Source organism: Temnothorax longispinosus, chromosome 2 (genome assembly GCF_030848805.1).
Source record: "Temnothorax longispinosus isolate EJ_2023e chromosome 2, Tlon_JGU_v1, whole genome shotgun sequence".
NCBI lineage: Eukaryota > Metazoa > Arthropoda > Insecta > Hymenoptera > Formicidae > Temnothorax > Temnothorax longispinosus.
In genome coordinates, this window is record NC_092359.1 from 10,287,878 (window position 1) to 10,314,936 (window position 27,059).

At 36.4% G+C, this 27,059-nt stretch overlaps 1 protein-coding gene across 1 annotated transcript in view; it reads right to left on the reverse strand.

The window, feature by feature from the left end:
- Positions 1-1,902: 1,902 nt before the first annotated feature.
- Positions 1,903-27,059, reverse strand: part of Bib (big brain) — a 31,547-nt gene continuing 6,390 nt past the window's right edge. The window contains exons 3-4 of the mRNA XM_071770306.1: positions 10,876-11,083; positions 1,903-5,189 (exon numbers count right to left, since the gene is read on the reverse strand). Of these exons, the coding sequence (XP_071626407.1) occupies positions 4,029-5,189; positions 10,876-11,083 (1,369 nt within the window). The 3' untranslated portion in view covers positions 1,903-4,028. The remainder of the gene's footprint in view (positions 5,190-10,875; positions 11,084-27,059) is intronic.

Here is a 27,059-nt window from a genome sequence, read left to right on the forward strand (position 1 = left end):
GCCGCATGAGTGAAGTAAATTGGCGCTTCAATAATTTAATACGGGACCCTGAACTCTATACACGTTTAAATGTGCGATGCGTAACTATAAAACGCGCACTATATTTCGTTACTTTTTAACTAAATGTAAATATTTGCGACAGTTAGATCTTACAGGAAGCAACTTTGATGTTAATGTTTTCATAAACTTTCTTGATAATTGCGGCAGGCATTTTGCTATGCGCATTCTGTTACAGTCGTGCTGTACTTAAAATTTCAGAGATATGCAAAAATTTAAAAGGTATGCATGTATGTATATGTATGTATATTATATATGTAGATTGTCAAGATTACGAGTAAATTAATTGCATATATCCAAAACATATTTTTTTTTTTTAGAATTGGATCTATGTTGGTGTTATGGCGTAGACGTACTGTCCTTACTAATCGCAATTTGGAATTGCTAGCGCGGTGCAAAAACTTGAAAAAGTTATATCTTCATGATATTGATACTATTGATAGACCTGAAAAATATTCATTTTCAAACAATGTCCTAAACTGCAAGAGTTTTATTATCTCATACCGTGTAATATTAGCGATAGCTTATTTAATTATTGGAAAAAGAAATATCCACATGTGTCTGTCTATACGTTTTATTGAGATCTCAAAATCTCTGGTATTCGCAATTTGTCTATTCGCGTAAAGGTATCAAGTGACACGGGGCTTGTGCTGCGCGTGTACTTGGCGCGAGACACTATACCGTGTCACTTGATATTAGAAAATATATAGACAATTTTGAATAAAATTTTATATATAATTAGTATATAATTAGAAATTTAATTCTTCTTTTTGATTCAAAGAATATTGATCTACCGACTTCAATTCGATCATCTTCTAATATAATCTAAATGCTCATGTAACATTTGTCTCCCACATTGCTATTATTATCTATCGCAATTGATCTATCTTAATCTTGGTAAACATTGTCGAATGGCATTCAAACCGGACACAGCAATCTACGATAAATTTAAATTTAATAATCAATACGAATTTTTTTAATTTTAATGAAAAGATAAATTATATAATATATATACGTATTACCTCTTCAGCGTTCCAATTTGTCTGTTTCGATTATCCTTAATCGGCAATAATACATGTTTGCACTCATCACCAAGCGCGTATTTTTTTATATTGAAAGTTACATAACTAGAAGGAAAAAGTAGAAATCCAGTTATTAAATATTATATCTTAAAAAAAAAAATCTTATAAAATCATAAAATTAAAGATTATTTATCGTATTCAAAGGGAAAATACGAATGAGTAATATTGATTTATATATAATTCTTATAACATTGTAAAAATTTAAAATAAAATAGGTCGTTATACTCTCCCGACCTCCTCGCACTCTTTAACTTCCCTCTCCTCGGGTAATGCTAAGAACAGTAAAACTGATATTTGCAACATGGCGCGCAAACTATCTCTTTGTATGGGACGTGTCACTTCATTAATCCAAAATTCTAAAATTACGAAACTATTTTGTACTTATTTATGCTATACGATTTCTAAATAATATACAATTTTTCTCGTTTATTATAAATTTACATCATATTTGAAGACGCGTCTTTTTATTAGCGGTCAAGAAAATATTTGCTTTTTACGTACATATAATTGACATTATTGCCGTTATTAGCTCTGTAGCTCAGCTTTTCTTCCCTTTCTTGGTCCTTTATAAAATCTTATAATTGTACATCGCTTTATTTTAAATAAAAAAAATAAAACATAAAGGAGATTCTTTCGTCAATTATAAAAGTTGAAATAACATTTCACTATTTTGCACAACAATATAGTTTTGCATTTGATTCGGGAGAAAGATAAATAATGTGGAAATTGAAAGGAGATATTTTTAGATAGGCTTAAAAATAACGAGATGCTTTATGTATATTTTTATAGATACATTTATTGTCAGTATTTTCTAATATATACTACATTATATATATGTACTAATGTTTGCTCATATAATATGTATATATTAGAAATGTGTACGCACGTATACGAACGCGTAACAGTTATTAAACTTACATTGACTACGTTGATATAGTAGATTAATAAATACACATAATATGTACAAATGCTTATAGTGTAATTTTTATGGCGTTTAAAGAGGATGTCCTATCTACTTCTCTTGCTTATCTACTGTGGTACAGTATTCTGCATTTAATATTTGCATTATTAACTTTGTCTTTTTATAAAACTTCTACCATTCATTGGTTAAATAGCACAAGTGAGGGTGCAAAATACGATTAATGCAGTGGTATAAATGATTCATATTATCCTAGCTGATCCGTCGTAAGAAACTTCTAAAATGAGTATTATAATTCATATGTGCTAGCGCGATCGCTCTTTGAGAAACATTTGTTGAAAAAATTTGATAGAGGCTAAACCTAAATCTTAATCGGATTTATATAATTATACATAAATTTCATAATTATCTAATTGACGTACGCCAATTAACATCTGTATGGTTCACAAACATTTATCTTTATTCAAATTCAAAGCAGGATTAAATCAAACGTAAAATCTACTTCAAATTACATTAATTAATTTGCACGAAGAGAAGCTTACGCGATTAAGAAGCATAAGATTAATCTTTCAAATTCTGTAAAATGCCCAGCGATCTTATATTGTCTAAGAAGGAATAGAGACGCACTTTTATTTCTTTTCTCAAAGGATTCACTTGATCCTCGATTTTGCTACAATACAAACATATCGAGATGCGTATTTTTAAATCTATAATATTCTATGTACAACTATATAAATCGTAAATTTAATCGTAGGTGCTTGATCATCGTTTAAAATAAACAAGTCTGAATTCAGATCACAAATAGCGTCTTTAATCTAATATATCCCGATATATCCCGTAAATGCTAAAATACTGTCAGTGAAAAACTAAGATATTTTGGAGAGACGAACAATTATGACATTGTTCTCACGAATGGCGAAGAAATGGAAGAGTTACATTTTTTTATATAACTAGGAACTATTTACAGATTTTCTAATTACTTAGATTATCTCTAAAATTGTTGGGATATGTTCTATGTGCGATTTAACTGTTTCGCTATAAAATCACTATAGTGGCTATCCATTATGCGTTCGATCATTGCCAAAGTGTGCCACTGTAGTAATTATATATACAAATATATTAATTTACGTGATGCGATAAAGTTATGCATTTTAATTCTGTACATGAAAAAGAGTAATATCTATATAGGATTTCCGGCTTTTTTATTTGGTTCCGTGATTGTGTAAAAACATCCTGCGAGTAAAGCTTTCGTAATTGAGAAGTCAGTGCACCGCTTCCTCGCAAGGGTTTGGCATGGCAGCCGAATCAGTAGAATTAATATTCTTATATATAGGAGTAAATTAAATTAAAATATTTATATTTACATATAGAGGCGTAACGAGTCGGCTCGAAGATCGATCTAATCTTTCACGTAGCTAAAAATTCTTTGATTGTTATGCTAGATTTATCGAAAACGATACTTCTATATATACTTTCGGCGTGTTTCTTGATTTCGTTACTTCTACGTTTTGTTTACTCTCGTTATAATTTAACGTTAATCTAATATTACAAAACATCGATAGGAAAGTTCCTCGATCAAATCGCGCGACTCTTTTCCTCCCAACACGCATCATGTAGAAAGCACAGTGTATGTGTACATTACTGTGATACATATTTACAAATTCCAAGATTTAGTAATACGAATTAATGATTGGTCCAATCATATTATTTCCGTGTTCAACAGAACGAAACAAAATTCTCAAAATTATACAAAACTGAATTTCATATAGAGCTTGCCATTGCGAATATATAATATCTTTTGACGTATCAGGACGAGATGTATTCATATTCTAAGTGAAGGACATTCTTACTGGACCACGAAATTTCTAGAACGTTCACCGAGAAGCTGTGTCGTCAGTATATATAGGCGAGATATATGATTCGCTGATCGCACAGATCACGGCTTTGTTCGGTCTATCATTAGTTTATAGTCAATACTGAGGATTCGGCGAGTTTCTTTGGAAGTTACTCTGCGCGCTCTGACTTTGCTGAAGAGGCCCGGCTGGACTCGGTCTTCCCTGATCGCGGTACTGCGGCGGCCCGTTGGGCGGGCCCGGGGGTCCAGTCACTTTGCCGTAATTTCCCCGCGTGGAACTCTGATAACTGCCGTACGCGGAGTCGTCACTGCGTCTCGACACGTGGCCGTACATGCTCTCGGGCCGCCTAGGATTCGCTCCGTTATCCGAGTTGCTTGATAACGGCCCATTTTGATGTGGCTGCTGCTGCTGTTGTTGCTGCTGCTGCTGCTGCTGCTGTTGCTGCGACGGCGGCTGTGGCGGCGGATGATTCTGTATCGAGGACTGACCGCTCTGACCGGATTGCTGCGAGTTTTGGCTGCCCGGCGGTGGTGCCGGCGCGCGACCGTAAATGGTGGATCCCGTGGATACTCCGTAGATACCGTTCTCCCGGGTGCTGAGACCCGTGGAGATCCCGCGGATGCCGTAGATGCTCTGCGTACATTGCTGCAGCTGATTCTGCATGTTCTGGTTGGTGCTGTTGTGATTTTGCGTCGACTGGTTCGGCGGACCGCCGAGTCCGGGTCCGGGCTGGGTTACCTCGCGGTTACCGTTTTGACAGCCGTTCTGACCCAGTCTGATGGGATACAGGCTCTGCGCTGGCACCAGCGGGCCCGGCTTCGGGATCATCAGGCCGTCTCGCGGCCCCGACGTCGACTTCGCGTAAACGCTCTGCGAGCGGTTCAGATTTGCGCGCGTCAACGGCGGCGATTTGCAGTAGAGCGACTTGGTGCCACCGTAGATCGACTCGACGCGCTCCAACGCGGACGGCGGCGCGCTGTAGATCGACGAGGACGCGCCGGCGACCGGGCGATAGGTCGCGTACGCGCCGGGGAATTTGGGCCCGTTCGGCTTGTCGAGGTCGTCGTACGTGTCCTCGTCGGACCTCATGGACGAGTTGTCGCCGTCGTCAATATCGCGCGAGTCCTTGGTGCGTCTGGGACTCAGGACGTATTCGTGCAGCAAAGCCGCCACAGCACCTCCCGACAGCGGGCCCACCCAGTAGACCCAGTGGTTGTCCCAGCGGTTCATTACGAAGGCCGGACCCAACGCGCGCGCTGGGTTCAGAAAAGGACTCTGAAAATTTGAGAAAAAATATTATTAATTATATTGTATATAATTGCGACGGTATATTTTTAAGAATAATTGTTCTTCTTGTTGAATAATCATGAATACTTGAATGTGTTTTTGTTGAAAATTTTTTGGAAAATTGCAAAGTCACAAATAGTTATTTAAATATATATATCTCTCTCTCTTTCTTTAACAAATTGTAAAATTTTATTTCACATATATTACTACACATCTGCTTTTTATTGGGCGAGACAGCCGAACAAAGAAACGGGCGAAGATACTTAGGAATTTCGCACTGAAGGCAGTGAACTTGTTCGATTTTGCAAGGGGGATCAACATTCAACACGTGTGGAACGTTGGTTTCGACATTTTTTGTTTTGGGGTACATTGTACACTCGTTCCGGAGCAGGTGGGTCCAGGATCAAGTTCTTTCTTTCACCTCCCTGCTCGCCGTTCTTCGCGAGCCCACCCCTCTCCCTCATACAACGGCAGGTGCTCTTTAAAGATGCGGACGTCGGCCCGATTGGAAAGAGCCCGACAGACGCTTTTGGATAGAGAGTGGTTGCAAGAGACGACATGCACGGCGGAAGAAGAAAGCAAAGAACACTGTTCTTTCATTAATTACGCGTATGCTTGTAGAAAAGGAAATACTTTTTCCTTACGAAGCGCGATTACTTAATACAGGAAAAATATAGTAACTTATAAAAAAAATTAGTTTATTACAAAGAATAGACAAATAATTATCTTGTTAATGATAATTTTAATGATAAAGATCGTATAATCAAATATTAGATTGCATTGTGCATTATTAATAGCAAGAAAAACTGAAATTGTAAATTGAATTACATATAATATGTACTTTAACAATTTTATTATAATTATTAGAAGATCAAAGATATATTTTTCTAAATAAAATGTTATAAAAATAGTCCAAACATATTGATATATAAAACACATTGCTAATAACATTTCTAATAATTTGTTATTGGTATAATAATCTAAACATATCACATACATATATGTTATATCGTTCTGATAATTTGAATTTGTTATTTCAGAATCAGTTAAAGCTAACAATTGATATTGGATAAACTTTGAGCGTTCAGTCTCATATGCAGACACCAATGTTAACTGCTTATGCGTTATAAATCAAATATTTTTAACATAAATTTAAAATGTAAACATTACTTTCTATTATAATAATTATTATAATCAATATTGTAATAATTTCGTACAAACGAAAAGTCAGAAAACAATTTTAAAGTACGCAAGCTCTTATAATAAACTTTTATAGCTAAGTTTTACTTTTTAGCTTGACAATGTAGATAAAACATGTAGGTATCTTAATCTCAATGTTTGATTACTAGGACTGAGCAACTGACTTAGCAAGATTTAAACAATATATCAATTATTATGTTTAGTAAAGGTTCACATGTGTCTCGTAGACCTTCCCCAAACAGTTTCACCCAATATTTTTCTTGGTAATCATGAAATATCGATATTTAGTAATACACGCTTGATGATACTAAGCGGATATAATGTCACGGTGAGAAACGAGTCCGATATGGAAGGATTTTAAAATGTTAAACAGTACTAAAGTAAAATGCAAGAAGTGTGGTAATATTTATGCCAATAGGTTTAAGGTTTAACACTGCGAAAGAACACTTAATCGGACGCGAAATGTTTAATGATGAAGATTGTTTAAAATAGAAAAACGACACCTACGTACTTTGGCGACATTTCTCAAGAGAATACGGGTTTACATCACGTTGCAAACTATGTGGCAAATTACTTAAGAATACACATAAAAGATGTGTTATAGAGCAACATATAAATTCCTGCCATAAAAATGAAATATAGCTGAAATGCGAAAAGAAATTACTCATTCCTGGCTATCGCAACATTTCCTGTTCAAAGATTCTTATGCAACTTGCAAATTGCAATATTGCGATTACAAAGTTAAAAAACATTGCTAGTGCCGGGAACTTTTTAGAAAATGCTTACGTTCAGAACTATTCGAAAAATGTTTTATATAAATCGGAACTCCGAGATTTCGTCAGCATCTCACTCTATGCTATGGAAACTAGCAGATAATTTTTTCAATGGATTTTTTTGGCAAAATTACCAGAACTATCGCTAAAAGGTATCAGAAACTATAGAACTCGACTGCATGCGACAAGAACTCCCTTTTATTTTTTATCTGCTGGAAAATGATATGCCAACTTCACTGACATCAAAGCAAGTCATATAATTAAAAAGATATATTTCGTACATCATACAATCGGTAGAATAATGCGTATAATAACATGTAACAACACTGTCTTAAAAAGAAACAGATGACATTAGCGTTACACATCGACGTCATAAATAAACATAAAAAATTAGAAAACCAATAAAATGCAGCAATGAAAGAAATCACAAATAGTTTAAAAAAATTTAAATTAGACTTAAGTCTATCGTTCGTTGTTAGGTGCTTCTTAAGTGTTTTAATTTTTAGAAGAAAGCCGGTATCTTTATATAAATTCAAATAAGTTAAAACTAAAAAAAAATAACAATTTTTTTAATCTGATAGAATATTTTTATTAACTATTCATTAACTATTTCATTAACTATTCATATTTCTAAAAAAGTATTTCTAGAAAATTTTCCTTAATATTTTATTACTTACATGTTTTATTTATATTTATTTATACACATGTTATTTTCTTAAAGAAAAAAGAACACATATATATATATATATATATACAAGTCAAGAAATATCATTTCATAAGAGAGCGTTTAATAGACAAAACTGATTTTTAATTTTTACCATATATCTAACTAACTTCAACATTTTTAATTGTCATACGCGTTGCGTGTGTTCTAACTTAAAAATAAGTTTAAATTTAGTAATCAAAAAAAGAAGATAAAGCCGTACGATATGATATGTTGGGCAAAAAATTATACGTATATCCATATTTACATACATCTAAGGTTTAGGTAATAAATAATGTTAACGCGATTTCTGTACCGCGCTTAGTATCAGACAGTCCGCAATTAATACAGAACAGTCATAATGGCACCAAAAGAAAGACCAGAACGCGCAAAGGTGTGGGGCTGTTTCGAACTAAATAAAGACAAATCGGGGGCAAAGTGCACGAAATGTAAAAAAAACAATTAACGTATCGAAAAGAAATACGGCAAGAGACTTAAGACTACATATACGAGAAGCTAAACATGAAGGAATGTTCCAACTTCTTAAAGACGATTTTCCAATACCTCCTAAAATTTATTATAATATCTGATTTATACATTCCTGATCTCTTATAGGTATTACATTATCTATCACCTTGTTTCTTTATAGTAAATGGTAAAGAATTAACCATTCTTTACTAATATGTTATAAATTATTAAAAGACTTAATGTAAATCTATTCTTTTATTTGCATTTGCACTTTTATTTACATTTCAAGATTTTGAGAAATTTGCGTCACAAATATTAGTGCAAAATTCTCCGTATATTTGATTTAAAAATTAAATTTGCTAATACTAATCATAAAATTTATAAAATTAATTGTTATTAACATATTAAAGTACATTCTCTACATGTAATTAGCAAACTAATAAAAATGTATTAATCATGGCGATTAATAAATTATAGATATAACAACATAATTTGTAGGATTTTTAAAGCGAATATACGAGATGTATAACAAACAAAATTGTGTATTAGAGATCATTATTAAAGTTGCTGCAAGTATCATTAAATGTTTTGTTACTGATTTCCTCACTCTAATACTATTAGCTTCGCAGTTCTTACAATAGTTCTCTATAATACTTCCATGTACTATTATGGGCTCAAATTCCTATAGAATGTATCATTTAAAAAAAAATTGTTATTTTTTTATGAAAGAAAGTGCATGCGCCAGTGTAAAAAATTGTTATACATTGAACAAGAAAATATAGAACATAATTATGAAAAATTATTTAGATCTTTAAATCCTATTTTTTTATTTTATAACATTTTGACAAATTTAGTTAAACACATCAATTGTTATTATATAATGCTTAGCAGTAAATGTTAGCATAAGCTTGTATATATTGAGATTATTTTTTTAGTTCTTATCTGCACGATATAATAAAAACTGATGCTTACATTTTTAATTTATGTTTAAAATATTGAATCAATAACACATAAGCGATTAACATTAATGTCCGCATATGAGTCTGAGTAGGTACGTAAAGCTATTACTTAATATCAATGGTTAACTTTAAATGATTCTAGCTCTGGGTAAATCATCAGACATGGGCTTATGTAAATGAAGTTATTCTCTGATTTAACTCAAATAATCATTTCACATCCTTGATTTCATATTATATCATCATTCATTATATCAAAATAACGTTTCAATTGCATTTAAGTATTTTCTATTATTTTGGTGTTTTAATAATATTTAGTTTTTTAAAACGTTTGACCTATTTCTTTTTTTATTTGGGGAAATTTTATCATTTTTCTGGTAACAACTTTTTTGGAAAGTATTTTTAACGATATATATTATAAACTATTATATGACACTTATTATCCATCTCAGCATTCTTTCTACACGAAAATTAGTACTGCTTTCATGTTGCAATGCATAATTATTTTATATTTTTTATTCAATATATTAAAACAGTTTTTATATAATTGATTTTTTTTAATATACAAGACGTCTAGCTAGTAATAGGTGTAACACCGTTCATGGACAAATAGAGCAGGTTAAAATGAATAGAAAAGTCCTGTATTATTTTGTCATTTTTGTAATGATTATTTCAATATTGCAAGAATTAAGAAATTAAATAATTAATATCTATAATACCTATAAATGAATGTGCTCTCAATGTCTCACCACGCACGTATAGCAATCGCAGTCACCGCGTGTTATACGTACGCGGGGCTGTCTCTTGTAACTGAATCGTGCGGATACATGTTCATTCGCAAATCTTCATTAATTAATTTCCTATTTATTATTCCCAATATCACAAAATGTGTGGGGGGGGGGATGCGGATAATTAAAAATACTAGTAGCAATATTTATAATTTATAATTTACTCCTTTATGTGACTAAAGTTCCTGCCCATTTCTTATTAACGTAAAATATTTTAATGTCTAACAGCGTGAAGTTTTTGCATATAATAGTTTTTTAAATATTGAAGCTTGTATGATAATTAAAAGAAATAAATCTTATGAAATCTATAAATTGATGTCAGGTTTTCATATTATAAAACTTTTGTAAGATTTTATTTAATATAATAGCTTTTATGTTAAAAAAGAGTAATTTAAATACAAAATCTAGTTAGCATCAGTTTTTTATATTAAAATCTTTTATACACATGTAATCAAAAGATTTATTAACCAGTGTATAAAGATATAAAAAATGTTGAAACATTAGATTTAATTTGCAACTATAAGTTGGCGCTAGTTTTTGATGTCAAAATCTTTTGTACAAATGTTTGATATAACGAGGAACGCGTGTACTTTGGCGACATTTTTTTTATCTCTTTTAAATAGGTACAATTTTGTAAATAACATAATGACAATAGACTCATTAAAAGTTATAATTGACTATTGATTTAACGATAGAAAAATTATTGCATCTTGCAATCTGTTACTCTACTCTATAATCCTTTTTATTAAAACTATATAATTAAATAATCATAAAAAATAAACTTACGAAAACGAGAGTAGCTGCTGTATAGGCCGCGGCCAAAACTGCGGAGGCTTTCGAAGAAATCGTAGGTGGCAATGATCTAGGTGAGTCCACCGCGAAATGGGCTAGCACGATAAGCACCGATAGTGCTATCTCGATCAAAAGCCTCTCGATTGCACCCACTAGCCGACCGTGGGACAGCAGGGTCTGCGTATTCGAAGGTATAGTTACTCTGAAATTGAAAAAAGATGGATTCGATAAATATTGATTTATCTATTAACTTAGATATTGATATGTTCCGCTTGAATATAAAACTAGCTACAATTACATCACGTATAACTAGATTTATCAAGAGACACGGTAGTGTCTCGCGCCAAGTACACGCGGAGCGAGACCGACCGTGACTCTTTTACGCGACGCGACGGGTTGCGAGTACCCGAGATGTTGAGATCTCGATAACGAGTGAACGGATCGAGTTCTAAGTAGGCTTGATCGATAGCTTGGGGTCCAATTAGGGGGGGGTTTCTCTCATTATATTCCGCTACGTGCCCTACGAGCGGAGATATTGCGACGCAAAGTCCAAATGGGAAAATTTATTTTTAAGATACTCCTCCTCCTCCTCCTCCTCCTCCTCCTAACGCCGACGTCTCAATATTATTATGATTATCACAGAAACGTCCCTTTCACTTTTTCGACGCTGGCGGCGCAGGTATCGCCAGTTTCGATATCGCGCGCGTATTTCGAAATTAGGTCGATAGACTTATCGGTCAGGAGGAAGATTTCTATTTAGGTAAATTAGGTAATATATAATATATATTGAGTCAACGGAAAAGAAGGTTCTCTACGCTTGGCAGAAAGTGCCGCTAGAGAATTTTTAAGTCGATTCTTATGAATCAAGCTTGATATATTAAGTCAACGGAAAAGAAGGTTCTCTACGCTTGGCAGAAAGTGCCGCTAGTGAATTTTTAAGTCGATTCTTATGAATCAAGCTTGAATTCGATGTCTAGGTATCCCAGGTTGCCGATGACGAGGTCCAGATAGTGCGCTTCATAGTTTTCGGTGTCCAGGTGTAATAATACGTTGAATTCGATGTCTACGTGTCCCAGGTTGCCGATGACGAGGTCCACATAGTGCGTTCCGTAGTTTTCGGTGTCTACGTGTATTAATACCTTGAATTCGATGTCCACGTGTCCCAGGTTGCCGATGACGGGATCCAGATAGTGCGCTTCATAGTTTTCGGTGTCCATGTGTAATCGTACGTTGAATTCGATGTCTAGGTGTCCCAGGTTGCCGATGACGAGGTTCACATAGTGCGCTCCGTAGTTTTCGATGTCTACGTGTATTAATATCTTGAATTCGATGTCCACGTGTCCCAGGTTGCCGATGACGGGATCCAGATAGTGCGCTTCATAGTTTTCGGTGTCCAGGTGTAATCGTACGTTGAATTCGATGTCTACGTGTCCCAGGTTGCCGATGACGAGGTCTACATAGTGCGCTCCGTAGTTTTCGGTGTCTACGTGTATTAATACCTTGAATTCGATGTCCACGTGTCCCAGGTTGCCGATGACAAGATCCAGATAGTGCGTTTCATAGTTTTCGGTGTCCAGGTGTAATCGTACGTTGAATTCGATGTCTACGTGTCCCAGGTTGCCGATGACGAGGTCCACATAGTGCGCTCCGTAGTTTTCGGTGTCTACGTGTATTAATACCTTGAATTCGATGTCCACGTGTCCCAGGTTGCCGATGACAATATCCAGATAGTGCGCTTCATAGTTTTCGGTGTCCAGGTGTAATCGTACGTTGAATTCGATGTCCAGGTGTCCCAGGTTGGCGATGACGAGGTCCACATAGTGCGCTTCGTAGTTTTCGGTGTCCAGGTGTAATAATACGTTGAATACAATGTCTAGGTGTCCCAGGTTGCCGATGACAATGTCTAGATAGTGAGCTCCGTAGTTTTTGGTGTCTACGTGTATTAATACCTTGAATTCGATGTCTAGGTGTCCCAGGTTGCCGATGACAAGGTCCACATAGTGCGCTCCGTAGTTGTCGGTGTCTACGTGTATTAATATCTTGAAATTGATGTCTAGGTGTCTCAGGTTGCTGATGACGAGGTCCAGATAGCGCGCTCCGTAGTTTTCGGTGTCTAGATGTAATAATACCTCGAATTCGATGTCTACGTGTCCCAGGTTGCCGATGACGAGGTCCACATAGTGCGTTTTGTAGTTTTTGGTGTCTAGGTGTATTAATAACTTTAAATCTGAATGTAGGACACGTAGATATTGAATTCGAGGTATTAATACACGTAGACACCGAAAACTACGGAGCGCACTATGTGGACCTCGTCATCGGAAACGTGGGACACCTAGACATCGAATTCAACGTATTATTATACCTGGACACCGAAAACTGTAGAGCGCACTATCTGGAACCCGACATCAGCAACCTGGAACACGTGGACATCGAATTCAAGGTATTAATACACCTGGATACCGAAAACTATGAAGCGCACTATGTGAACCTCATTATCGGCAACCTGGGACACCTAGACATCGAATTCAAGCTTGATTCATAAGAATCGACTTAAAAATTCCCTAGCGGCAGAATCAAGAGACACGGTAGTGTCTCGCGCCAAGTACACGCGGAGCGAGACCGACCGTGACTCTTTTACGCGACGCGACGCCGACGGGTTGCGAGTACCCGAGATGTTGAGATCTCAATAACGAGTGGACGGATCAAGTTCTAAGTAGGCTTGATCGATAGCTTGGGGTCCAATTAGGGGGGGGGGGTTTCTCTTATAATATCCCGCTCCGTGCCCTACGAGCGGAGATATTGCGACGCAAAGTCTAAATGTGAAAATTTTTTATTAAGATACTTCTTCTATCTACTTCTAACGCCGACGTCTTATATGACACTACAAAAAGGCGTGATATCCGTACAAAATTACCTTTTTCAAAAAAAAGGTAAAAAAATGCGCCAAGTACACGCATAGTAGTATATATATGTATTATGTTGTTACCTCGAAAAAAACAAAGTGGTAGTATTATACCTCAAAATAACACCCTGTACATATTGTTTATACAATGTGTAACACTACAAAAAGGCGTGATATCTGTACAAAATTACCTTTTTTAAAAAAAAGGTAAAGAAAGGCGCCAAGTACACGCATAGTAGTGTATATGTTGTTACCTCGAAAAAAAAACAGTGGTAGTATTATACTTTAAAAAAATCTAAGTAACAAGTGGTAGACGAAATCTTTGTATCTTGAAAAATCTCGAAAAAACCTAAACAGTAGTATCTTCACCTCGAAAAAAAAAAACAAAGTAGTAGTATTATACCTCGAGAAAACCTAAGTAACAAGTGGTGGACGTAATCTTTGTATCTCCAAAAATCTCGAAAAAACCTAAGCAGTATTATTTTTATTTCCAAAAAATTATTACTCAAGTGATACACATCACAAAATTACGTTACCTTATCAAAAAATGAGTCGCGCTTCAAGTGATCTATTATTACAATTACAAAAAAGAAATGATATCTCTTTTTAAATTACAGCGCCAATTACAGAGAACATATATTTTTCGAGATACAAAGATTACGTCTACCACTTGTTACTTAGGTTTTTTCGAGGTATAATATTACTACTGCTTTTCTTCGATTAGAATAAAAAATTGAATCATGAAGAATTACACAGAGGTAACAGTACAAAATACAAATATTTTATTAAAATATTTAAACCCAACAAGGAAATACAAGGTATTTAAATACAAAGTTTATATATGTATTTTAAAAGATTTAATCGCATCGCAAAGAATTACAGAGGTAACAGTACAAAAAATAAGAATATTTTATTAAAATACATAAATTTTTCTTGTCAAAAAACTTGGCGCTGCTAGAGAGAGAGAGAGAGAGAGAGAGAGAGAAAGAGAGACCTTTTACAAATGTAGATATTATATACTTATTCTATACTTATTCTATACTTAATTCTAATCGCTTTAAAAATCTAAACTTATCCTAACTTATCCTATACTTAGTAATAAGCCGCATTATTCACCGTCACACACACACACACACACACACACACACACACACATCGCCCACACCCACTCGCTCGCTCGCACCAGGCTGACCTAATTTTAAGGTCTAGCAGCGCCAAGTTTTTTGACAAGAAAAATTTATGTATTTTAATAAAATATTCTTATTTTTTGTACTGTTACCTCTGTAATTCTTTGCGATGCGATTAAATCTTTTAAAATACATATATAAACTTTGTATTTAAATACCTTGTATTCCCTTGTTGGGTTTAAATATTTTAATAAAATATTTGTATTTTGTACTGTTACCTCTGTGTAATTCTTCATGATTCAATTTTTTATTCTAATCGAAGAAAAGCAGTAGTAATATTATACCTCGAAAAAACCTAAGTAACAAGTGGTAGACGTAATCTTTGTATCTCGAAAAATATATGTTCTCTGTAATTGGCGCTGTAATTTAAAAAGAGATATCATTTCTTTTTTGTAATTGTAATAATAGATCACTTGAAGCGCGACTCATTTTTTGATAAGGTAACGTAATTTTGTGATGTGTATCACTTGAGTAATAATTTTTTGGAAATAAAAATAATACTGCTTAGGTTTTTTCGAGATTTTTGGAGATACAAAGATTACGTCCACCACTTGTTACTTAGGTTTTCTCGAGGTATAATACTACTACTTTGTTTTTTTTTTCGAGGTGAAGATACTACTGTTTAGGTTTTTTCGAGATTTTTCAAGATACAAAGATTTCGTCTACCACTTGTTACTTAGATTTTTTTAAAGTATAATACTACCACTGTTTTTTTTTCGAGGTCTATCTGACAATGAGATATTATGTATTATTAGGAATATTATCAGAAATTATATTTACATATCTTATCGTAATTTTTACAACTCTCTTGCAAGACACGATCGTATAAAAAGATAAAAATGATTTCTTCAGGAAAAGAAAATTATCGATCGTTCGCCAAAAATGATCACATATGGCCTCCTGTATGGCGGTAGCGTCAGTATGTAGAAGTTATATCGCAACCGCAATATAATATACGATGATTTTCCTATTGAAGCTTGCAGCGAGACATGCGCCCTGCATAAAAACCCCCTGTGGTAAGTCGGTCCCAGCGGTGTAATGTTTATATTAGCTAGTGCATCCTCGAGCCCTTAAACGCGACCCCGATGTTTCCTCTCGTGACGTTTCCCTTGCATAAAATTCTCGTTGATTTTCTCAGTCCATATAATCATATGGGGTCGCAGAGATGTGACCTCCAATCGTATCCCACGAGTGCTCATACCGGTCGCATTTCACACTTCCGAACTCAAGTTTGTTTGTCGATGATGCAAAAATGTACATCAAATGCAATCCCGTTGCAGTGTAATTCAATGTTTTTACAGAAAAAAGCTGCAGCAGTTTTTTCCAATAAACTTTAGATAATTAATTCAAACTTATTTCAAGTTCAACTTATTTTTTAAGATTAACTTTCATAAATCTGTAAAAAGAAGGTAAAGTTGTGCTGCACAAAAAAAGGATACAAAAAATTTTAATTTCTATGTTTTTATCGTTAATTATTCTACACAAGATTTCTTTTTGTTTTAATTTTTTACATTTATTTGTTTGATGAATGTTTTTTTTAATATATCTCTTCACTTGTATGGACTATGCAAGTAATTTTATTCAGTCAAATTCCTTGAGTATGGCATTCACAAATTTCACTGAAATTACGTCTCTCGCATTATTTTCTATCCTCTTTGCGATATTTCATCGGGGTTTACACACAACGTGACAAAAGCACAAAGATGCGGAAGTGCTTGTGATTTTAACTTGACATCTATTTAATAACAAATAAAAATAAAAATAAATATTTGCAAAATATTCAAAGAAATTATTAAATTGTCCTTCCTCCTTGTCTTTTTTGTGTTTTAGCTTTATATTCAATTTAATATCGCATTAACATTGTCTTTTCTGGGAATATTTTTTCCTCATCTCTTTGTCAAGCCCATTTTGGATTTTCATCTAAATTTTAATAATAATTCTTTTTTACCAACTTATAATTAATCTTTTCTGTTTCTAAAATTGAAATCGAACATTCTTCAAACGCATATTGCACAGACGCCGCTAAATAGAATAAACTCGTCCGGTAACATCTATACTCACAGAATTTCTACGGGACTATACACCTGTGCGGTTCTCACCCTTCGCAACTTTGTCTCGTGGGTTATTTGATCGCACGATCGCGATTAATCTCACCGCTAAATACTGGGTTCGAGTTGCAATTCGCCGCCCCTCGCATTCTTTCTCCTCATCAGACACGAAAACACCCCGTCTCAACACCGCAGTCGCGATGCAAATGACAATACTCGCTCCCCTTCCCGTCCTCTCTCCTTTCTCTTCGCCGAGCGTGTCACGAGAGAACGAATTGATGAAATCAGAAATGCAGATCATGACCGCACAATTGGGATCAACTGTGGCAGCAGACGAGAGCTTCCCCAATCGGCTAAGGGAGAAAAGAGCGGCAGCATTTTTATATTTACACGCGTGCCCTCGCGTGATAAGCGGATTTTTACTTCTTCTGCGAAAAAATCGTCCAGCAATATGCGTTTCCCACGTGGATACGTTACGCTGCGATCAACGTGCGAATGCACGAGAACGATAACGTATATTTTGTTTCTCTGTATGATTTTGCTAAATATAATTTTGTCGAAAAGCTCTGTAAAAAGTTGCGAAGGCCGAGAATGTTCAGTGCACAGAATGTTCAGTGCACAGAATGTTCAGTAAATGCGTATAGTGTAGGTAAAGTATAATATTTAGCAATTTCTTTCCCCCCTCCTCTCTCTCTCTCTCTCTCATTAACGGTCTCTTAAAAAGCCGACTTTTTCAACAACTGCCAAATGACGATAGCATGAATTAACTGAATGCGGAGCTCTTTAATCTTTCGTATCATTATTTAAACACCTTTTACTTTTTACGAGTTACGAGACTTCTTCCTATCTATTTGTCTGGATTTATTTAACTCCATTTTTTGTGCATTTTATGATCTGAACCTTATTACCTCGAGAACATTTTTCTAAAACGTATCATTTTCAAATAAAACGAGACTGGCATCTATTTTCTAAGAAAATTGATCTATCATACGTTTAAATATTAGAACTCAGAATAAAACTTTTAAGCTTTAATACAATCGATATCATTTTGATGTTACATTTTTACATAAGTGACTTCAGGGAATGATTCGCTCTACTTCAAAATCATCAAGCTTTAACGTTTTTTTTGTGTCTTCGAGCTACTGTGTTGGTGATACACGGTGATATTTAGATATTCTGTTCAACTGGATTATTTTGCGTATGATACGCTTATTGTCGTTGCTGGCTCTCGCGAAAAGAATGGCGATCTCGCAATGAAAGGCGAGTCGAATGCATGCGAGGAGTAGCTTCATGGGAGAAATTCGACGAGGTTTCGGCCCGAAGGCGGGCGCGTTCTCAGGGCTCGTCGTGCGTGATGAAAAGCGCGTGGTCATCCAGGCGAGACATGATGGAGGAAGGTTTAATCTTGCGTGCACTTGACTCGAGAGCCGCAGCAGCCAGTGCCCGATGCAACCTGTGCACCGTTTTCGCGATTCACACGAGGGGTGCAAGAGAGACGCCTCTCTCTCTCTCGGTGCAAACCCCAAGGGTACGTACGTCGGTGCGCCCGTTTTAAATAAATTTCAATTCATTCAAGGGGGACGGGAGGATGAACGGGGGTAGGATATGTATCACTCCGAATCCACCCTCCGTTACGATTAACGAGCTATTGATACCCCCTTCCGCGTGCTGGACCACGGATCCCCCTTCTCGAACCTTGTCGAGACGTGATCAACCACCCCCCTCCCCCGTCTGCCCCCGATCCGCCTTCCACTGAACCGAATTCTGGACACTCCAAACCGCTTCAGAATCCCCTTGTACGAGGAATATCGCACATGTGACGAGCGCGATAAACGACGAAAACTCAAAGGGCCCGGAGATGATGCGTCCGCTTCGATACCATTATAAAGTCTTGGGAAAGCTCAGATGTTGAGGTTAACATGGTCAAACCATGAAATTAGGACGTAGGATGAACCGTAAAGTCGTTACTGGGAAGGCGACGAAGGAGGGTGGATGACGATGGATTTGGTTTCGTTGTGAACGAAATCGAAGATCCGTGTATTGAGCCTGCATAATTCGCACAATGCAAAGTTTTAACTTAATAAGAGAAAGAATAAACTTGATTTAAAAAAAATTGTAACAGAATACTTTAAATAGTAATATATTTATAAATATAATTCTAAATTTGAAACTTTAAATAATTATATTTAAAAATATCGAAGTAATAAATTTTTTAACAAATTCAACTTGTTCTTTCTTTTTAACATCTAAATGCTTGATTCAGGTAATTAATTCTATTTGATTATCGTCAATGTCTCAACGTATCTTAAGAATTGATGGATATTTTACTCTAGTAGAGCTAACGCGTCGCGAGCTGCAAACTAGAATAGTCTCCAACGTGCGATTACTAGAATATATCTTCCTTCTCGGGATAAGTGCGTTTTACGAAGATGAGACGATGAGAGAACGTAGAGAATGCCCGCGTATATAGCTTCAGTGGGAACCGGACCCGTATCGAATGACCGTGGGAGCAATGCATAAACGTCAAAATGCTGAAATTATTACTCGGCACGGTTATTATTGTAATCCCTCCGGGCGCGCCGTACACCAGGTTCATCATCATCATCATCCGAGTCTTCTGCGTGTCCCATCATTACAATAGCTCGCCTCGGCCGCCATGGGTTTTCTTGCGCCCGATGCGCGTCCGCCTACTTTTACGTTCTCCTTTCTCACTTTCAAGAAACTGGCGTGCCGCCCGCGCCGCCGGGATCCGGGACCCGGGACCGGGTACATATACGCGGGCCGATGATTTCGGGTTTCATCTTTCGCGTTCGATGCGGTTTCTTGTGCGAGGTGTGTGTGTGTGTGTGTGTGTGTGTGTGTGTGTGCGCGCGCGCGCGCACCGTACAAAGCACAGGAATTTCTATGAAAGGGAGCGAAGCGTACCTATATCGGAGAAACAGGTCGCCCTGCAATTCCGCCCTCCCGTATTGTTTATGTTTGAAAGGTAGAGACAGGAAGCGCGCGTACGCCGCGGCGATTAAAATATACCAGCGCGAATTCGCCTACGCACAACCCGCGCCCATTCATTTTTCCTCTCGAAGCGAATTGTGATGACACGTAATTTACCTCGGCCGTCATTGAAACGTGCAACCCGACGCATTATTATCCTTACGACAATTCATAACTCTTTCCTGGTTTCTCGACGTGCAATAATAAAGGGATGTTTCCTTCTCTCTTGAGAAAAAACACACAGTGATGATAATAATATATATTTTCTTTTTCTACACGTTTTCACTTATTCAAATGGCCTCTTAAAATCCTAATGACGTAATAATACTACAATAAATCATCGACTGTAGGTTTAATTGCAAAGCGAAAACATTTTTAATGTGCGCGAAAGAAAAGGAAGTTGCATGGATTAAACGAAACCTCAGACAAAGCGGCGTAGTGAGCTGCGAGGTAGTAATACTGCGGAAATGGCAGGGTCAAGAGATAATTGTCGGTATCCCTCCTCAAGACGGCCATAAAGGAACAGACTGCGAGAGCAATGCGGTCATTTGTGTTGAGTCTCTTAAATAATAAATCTAAATGACGGGTCCTTCAATAGCTCTTGGTAAATTCGATTGCAGCTCTCCTAAGTAGGCATATTAAAAAGAGAATTACTGTTTATATTTGTGTGTTTATAAACCATACAATATCGTTTTCCAAAATACACAAAATATTCAATGTAATTATGACAGTATTTAATCACATCTTTCGCGTCGGATAGATGAGTATTGCAATAGACGACCGTGATCTAGAAATCTAGACAAGATCTAGGCCCGCATGTAGATGCGGGGACGATGCGAGAATCCTATCGACCTTTTTAGGTATGCGTATAGGACCACGCAGCTGCCTTAGAGCATGAGCGAATCACGCATCCTTCTCTCATATAGATCCCGTATAAATCGGCCGTGCCTTCATACGAGGATACACGTGCCGGCCACATGTTGCACAAAAGGAATCCTCCGTGGTCCTTTTTGGGCGCCGTACAGCGTAAGTCGCCGTCACAAAGGAGCTTTAGGGCCCCATAAATGATTCTCCTTCGTCGGGGGGCCACAGTCGAGGGGTCCGACGACGCGGCAGATGTTCTACGTCTCCGGGCCTCCGAAGACGTCTATCCGCGCCGGACACGCTTAAGGATATATAATACCGGTAGGATTAAGAAAAAAAAGGGACGGAAATTCACGATCAGCCCGCGCGATGTTCGACGGCTTCCTCGTGTTCCGCGAACCACGTCGCACCACGGTATTAATTTCGGCACGAGCCGTAATTTGAACCGACGATATGCGTTATCTTTCGAATCCTGTGCGGAGCGAGACATTCGTAATTAAATAAATGAATTGATCTATTGTTTACAGATGTTATTGCTAAAATGTTTCGATTTTGTTTAAATACTTTGTAAATATTTTTTAATCTATTTTATTTTAATGTATTACGGATACATTTAACATTCGTGAAGAAATCACGAATTTGGATCGGAAAAGCTCGTTTCATCAGAAAGAAGATGTATATTAAAAATTGTTGAATATGTACGAGTTTACGCCAGCAGTCATTGTATCCTAAATCGAGTAATAAAGTGTTTTACAACGCGATTAATCTTTAATTTATTGCTTATATATCTCTAATTAGACGAGATTTGACGTAAATCCTTTGTCGAAAGTTTGTCGGTCTTATACTCAAGTCACTCGAGTGATCACTCACTTCAGTTCCAAAAAAAAAACATGAAGCGACGCGAGATTAGTGCCATCGAGAATCCTCGCCGGCATCTGACGTCTTAAAATAGTGCATAAGACTTTGGCTGTGTCACAAAGCTAATTTCGAAGTACAAAATGCGACGCACGCGTGCATCCAATCTACCGCTTCGCAGGGAAGAAATGGAAAGGAGGTTGTTGAAAACGAACACGTGGTTGCGACCATCTGTTGGCATCCTCTACTACTCCGCGCTCAACTTAACCCAAACCGGCTCGCTTAATAGTGGAAGTTCTTTCTTTCTATTTACGGGATCCGCCGAGATGTTGGCGGATCTTACAATAGAGTTTACGGTTTTTTGATCCGGGAGCTTCACGTTATTTGACACATATGTACACATTTGGAGATTCAAAACGATCGCATCTAACAATAAGGACATTCTATATATTTACGGCTGTTACATATGTGTAATATCTATATTTATATATTAAAAAAGAAGGAGATGCTTAATATAGATTATAATATATGTAACGTAAAAATTAATTTAAAAAATAATATATATAAATGAAGAAATGGATCCAGCCGAAAGAGCAACGCTAACTTTTATCAGTTCTCACGCTAGACTTATTTCTCCAAGCGCGGCAAAAGCTCTCACGTTTTTGTTTAGTCTGGAAATGGTAACGCATACTCGAAAGTATAAAATATGTCTTCACACTCGCCTTTTTGTACAAAGAAACAACACGTTCTTCCCGTAACTTTGAGAAAACATCTTCTCAGAATTCATAGATGTTGTCAACGCTTTATCTCGGAGACACAAATGTTAAAGAAAAAATCCATTAAGATATTTATCCAAAGAAATTCGTTAAAAATTAACGATTAATCGCTTATTATCTAAGAAAGTTACAAATATTTTATTTGATGTCTTCAAGTTGATTGTTGATTGTAACTGTATGATTAACGAGCACCGAACGCCAATTAATTGTTATTACCTTCAAAGGAAAGAGTGAATGGTATTCGTAAGCTCTGCACCAATATGAGACGTGTCATTTGTGTTATCGGAAATATAACGTATTGATAAACGTATTGAAAAGAAAGTACGACTGGTCTTCCAAAGCTGTTCTAAAGGGACGGAATCCTTGAGCATGCTTTTGTACCGCTTCTCGATAGGACCATTTCAGGCAGTTAAAACATTCCTACCGAGAAATACCATTCTACCTGACCCACCTGGCTTTCACGTATTTTCGATCCGAAATGCCGATTTCTCTTGTATTCGTCATGTAACAAGACCACTCGTGGCAAAATCATGAAAAATTACGCTTGTATTGCAATGCCGAATTCATCGCATTTATGCTAAATATTGTCAGGATTGCAATACCGGTAATTGTCTTTGATGACGTTTTACAATCTACTTTTTACCGTATAATTACTGCGCTTGTTTGCCGAAACACGAATCAAGCGCAATAATTATCGCAACATAATTAAGATATTTTATTTATTCAATAGAGAAATATATCAAGCTTGATTAAAAAAGATTAGTTTAACTTGTAAAAATTGGAATTACATACGTAGAAGGTAAAACGTCGTCGGAAAACGAAATAAATTAAAAAAGATTTTTACGAGAATCGATTTTGTTGATATGAAAGGCTTCTTGAGAGAAGTGCGGATTAAGAACTCAATATCTGAGATCCTTCAAGGAGACGCGAATATTGCGTGTCATAGCTAAATCTTGCTATATAAATCACGCTTTCCTGATTGCAGAATATCCTCAAGCAAAGATGGACCTCTATCATCTTTATGTAAATACATATCGATTTGCGATAGAACATCTCGATATAACAGACGAGAATAACTGTTCGTTATTTTACGTTAAATCGTAAGAAAACAACTGCACCCTGTAAACCGTTTTTATATTAATTTTGAGGAATTACAAATAAATTACAATTAAATTACTCCGTGGAAAAGATCAATAACAATGTTTTGTCAGTGCTAAATCTTAAATTTTTTATATAGCTATTCTTTTTATTTTATTTATAACAATTGAAATTTTCAATTTCAAATTAAGTATTCTATTTCAGTCAACTCTGCCATGTTCAAACGCAATATAGGTAGTAGTTATCAATGTTATTATGTAATGCAGATAGTAATATCGCAAATCAGTTAATAATTTGTTTCAATTATAGCGCAAAATCCGCACCTGTCGAATAAGGAGTAAAAAAGTAAAAGGAATAAGGCTGATAACGTCGCGAATTCTTCGAAGACTTGTTCGATCTCGGATAGATAGTAATAATTTCACGACCACTAAGAAGTGCACTACCCACGTACGAGCACGAAAGCCGTGCGGCAAAGCTGTTTTCATTCCTGGACATCCGGTTCGCCACGCGCACTGCGGGTGTCTTTGCCTGACGTCACAACACACCTGCCATCTCACAGCTGTTTCCTCGATTCGTGGTAATGGTAAGGAACCCTTTTGACAAATGGGCTTAGCTCCAACCACCCTGCAAAGCTTTTTTTCGATTTTTTTTTCAAATATTTGAACGAATAAAATAAAATCCTGGATTTGAAAACTTTGTATTGTCCACAACGGTCAGTAAAAGTATCTCGACAATTTCACAGCGTGATGTATTATTAACACGGAATCTCTTTTTTAAAGTTTTCATAGAAATTGAAAACTGTAATACTGAAAGAAAGGCGATCAGGAGGAGAAGGGTTGAAAGGATATAAAAGAAAAAAAGGAGAGAAAAAAAGAAAAAAATGGAAAAAAAGAAAAAAGAATAAAAGGATAAAAATTTTCCTTCTCGAGTAAAACTGCACCGTCATACCTATTAGACGTAAGTGTATGCACAGAAAAAAAAAAGTATGAAATCAAGACTCATATTCTTGTATATAACCAAGAATCTATAATTTTCTTATAAGAATTTCAACTTTTTATTTCAACTTTTTTTCTTGATTAAACTGTATAAATACCTTCATTCAAACAAGTTTTCTTCGTTTAACGTAATTTATATCTCATTTCAAGATTATAAATTCTTGCTTATATACAAGAATATGAGTCTTGATTTAACACTCCTTTCTGTGTAACAAATGTGAGTACAATGCAGTAAGTTTTACTCGATTTTAATTTCAATAATAAGTTTTTATATTTATATAAAAACTAAATAAAATTTTTATTGTCTTGTACAACTTCTAATGTCGGAGAAATTAAACAGTAGAATTAATTATAAAATAATTAATTTCATAATTAATTCTATTGTTTAATTTCTCCGAAATTAAAAGCTTAATTGCACAAGACAATAAAAATTTTATTTTTTATGTCAATTATCAGAAGAACACTCTGCTCTACGTTGCGCGGAATTTATCATTAAACGTACAGGAATTTCCTGAGACTCTACATTCCCGTTCTTCCGCTCATGAAACTGATGATTTCTTCAGGTCGCAAGGTCTGATGATTTCTATCTTTCTGCACGATTGCACAGGTTTTATCGCTCCTATAAGAGTCATATTCTCGAACGCGCGTTTCGCGCGAGACTTCGGAATATTCGGGGCAGAAATTATTCGAGCGCGCGGATTCGCTTTGCATAGATACGGAGCCATAAGCCGAACTTTATTGGCGGCCGCCGTAGTTTCGACGGCGCCAGAGGAACTAGGTCTACCTTCGGCAGATCGGAAACCTATCGATTGAGAATATCGAGGGAGCACCTCGATATTCTGAAAAGACGCCGTTTATATCGTGCGTCGCGCACGCGCGCGCGCTTACCTGGCGCACGTGTCTTGACATTTCAATAGACTAATCCCCGACGCATCCAATTTCGCGATCGGAATAAAGGGCAGCTTCTTTCGTGGTGTGCGAATGTAACTCCGAATCGCCTAATCCGTAATAATCTCTCGTAATCGAGAAACGAAATAAAACATTTCTCCATTAAACATCTTGTATACTCCACTTTCGAATACTTAAATTAAATATTTGATCAAATATTTAAATCAGAAATACAATATATATTGTTCAACACTTTCTACAATCGACTTCAAGAAGAGAAAAGTTATTTATGAAATTAATATAAGCTAAAATGTTAGAGTGTATATAAAAAATCAAAATAGAAAAAACCTTTATACTTATTATATATAGGTAAATAACATTGTTATACTTTTGCTTATTTCAGAGCCTAAAGTATGAGTCCTAAGTACGTACATAAACGAGAGATCTCGCGGATTTGATCTTAACACGAGAACAGAATAACTTTTAAATAAAGTGTATTTCATCCTTAAATAGAAATGAGACTATCATTTTTATCATTCTTGCGGGAAAAAAAATTACTCCCCTGCCGCCATGGTAATGGAAGAGTCCTGTAAGTGTACGTAATGAAGAGACGACAGTAAATTTTTCACGGATAGTTAAATTCGTGGCTGCCGTTTTTACCATTTTTTTCCCTCCCTCTTGTACCATCCCGTTTTTCGACCCGGATAGCCTCACTTTGGGGTTTATCGGACGGTTTTTATATTTATTACCTCGCGCGCGCGGCACGATCCGGGACGAGAACGAGGACGATAGGGGCGCCAAAATCCACCCCTCGGTGGTTCCCCATAATTTCTTCTCTCTCTTTCCGTCGGGTCCCTTTTTCAGCTCTCCGCCCCCTTCCAGAAATCGCCTCCACGCGTGTTTTACACCCGCCGCCGTTAGCCAGCGAAATCGCAACAGATGCAAGTGCACTCTTCGTACTCTCTTTCTATCTCTCTCTCTCTCTCTCTCTCTCTCTCTCTCTCTCTCTCTCTCTCTCTCTCTCTCTCTCTCTCTCTCTCTCTCTCTCTCTCTCTCTCTCTCTCTCTCTCTCTCTCTCTCTCTCTCTCTCTTTCGATCTCACGCCCCGACGTTTTTTTCTGTACCGAGCTCGCCGGTATTCCCCCGAGACGTCTCGGGAAAGGGCCCCGTTGGCCCCGTCCGGTTAACTAGAGTATTGTTCGATTATTATTTCGGTACATATCGCGCACTTGTTACCTCTTTGTGCGGTCATATGGTGGTCGGAGGGTGACCGGAGGGTGGTTGGCGAGTGTCACGCGAGACAGAAGACGTGATGAGATAGATAGAAATGCGCAGCATCACTTCGCGTAGATAAATAGCAGAAAAATAAGATATTAACATACGAGAAAAGAGAGAGAAGACTGAGAATTTTAGTTGCGTCATGATATGACTTAACTAGCGACTTAAGTAGCTATATATAGATTATAATAAATCGAAATGTAGAACAGCATAAAAAAATGATGAATTATAAATGTCGAGTAAAAAATAAGTAGCGGATTTTTTTGTAGGGCAGAAAGGCTAAAACGAGATAGTGG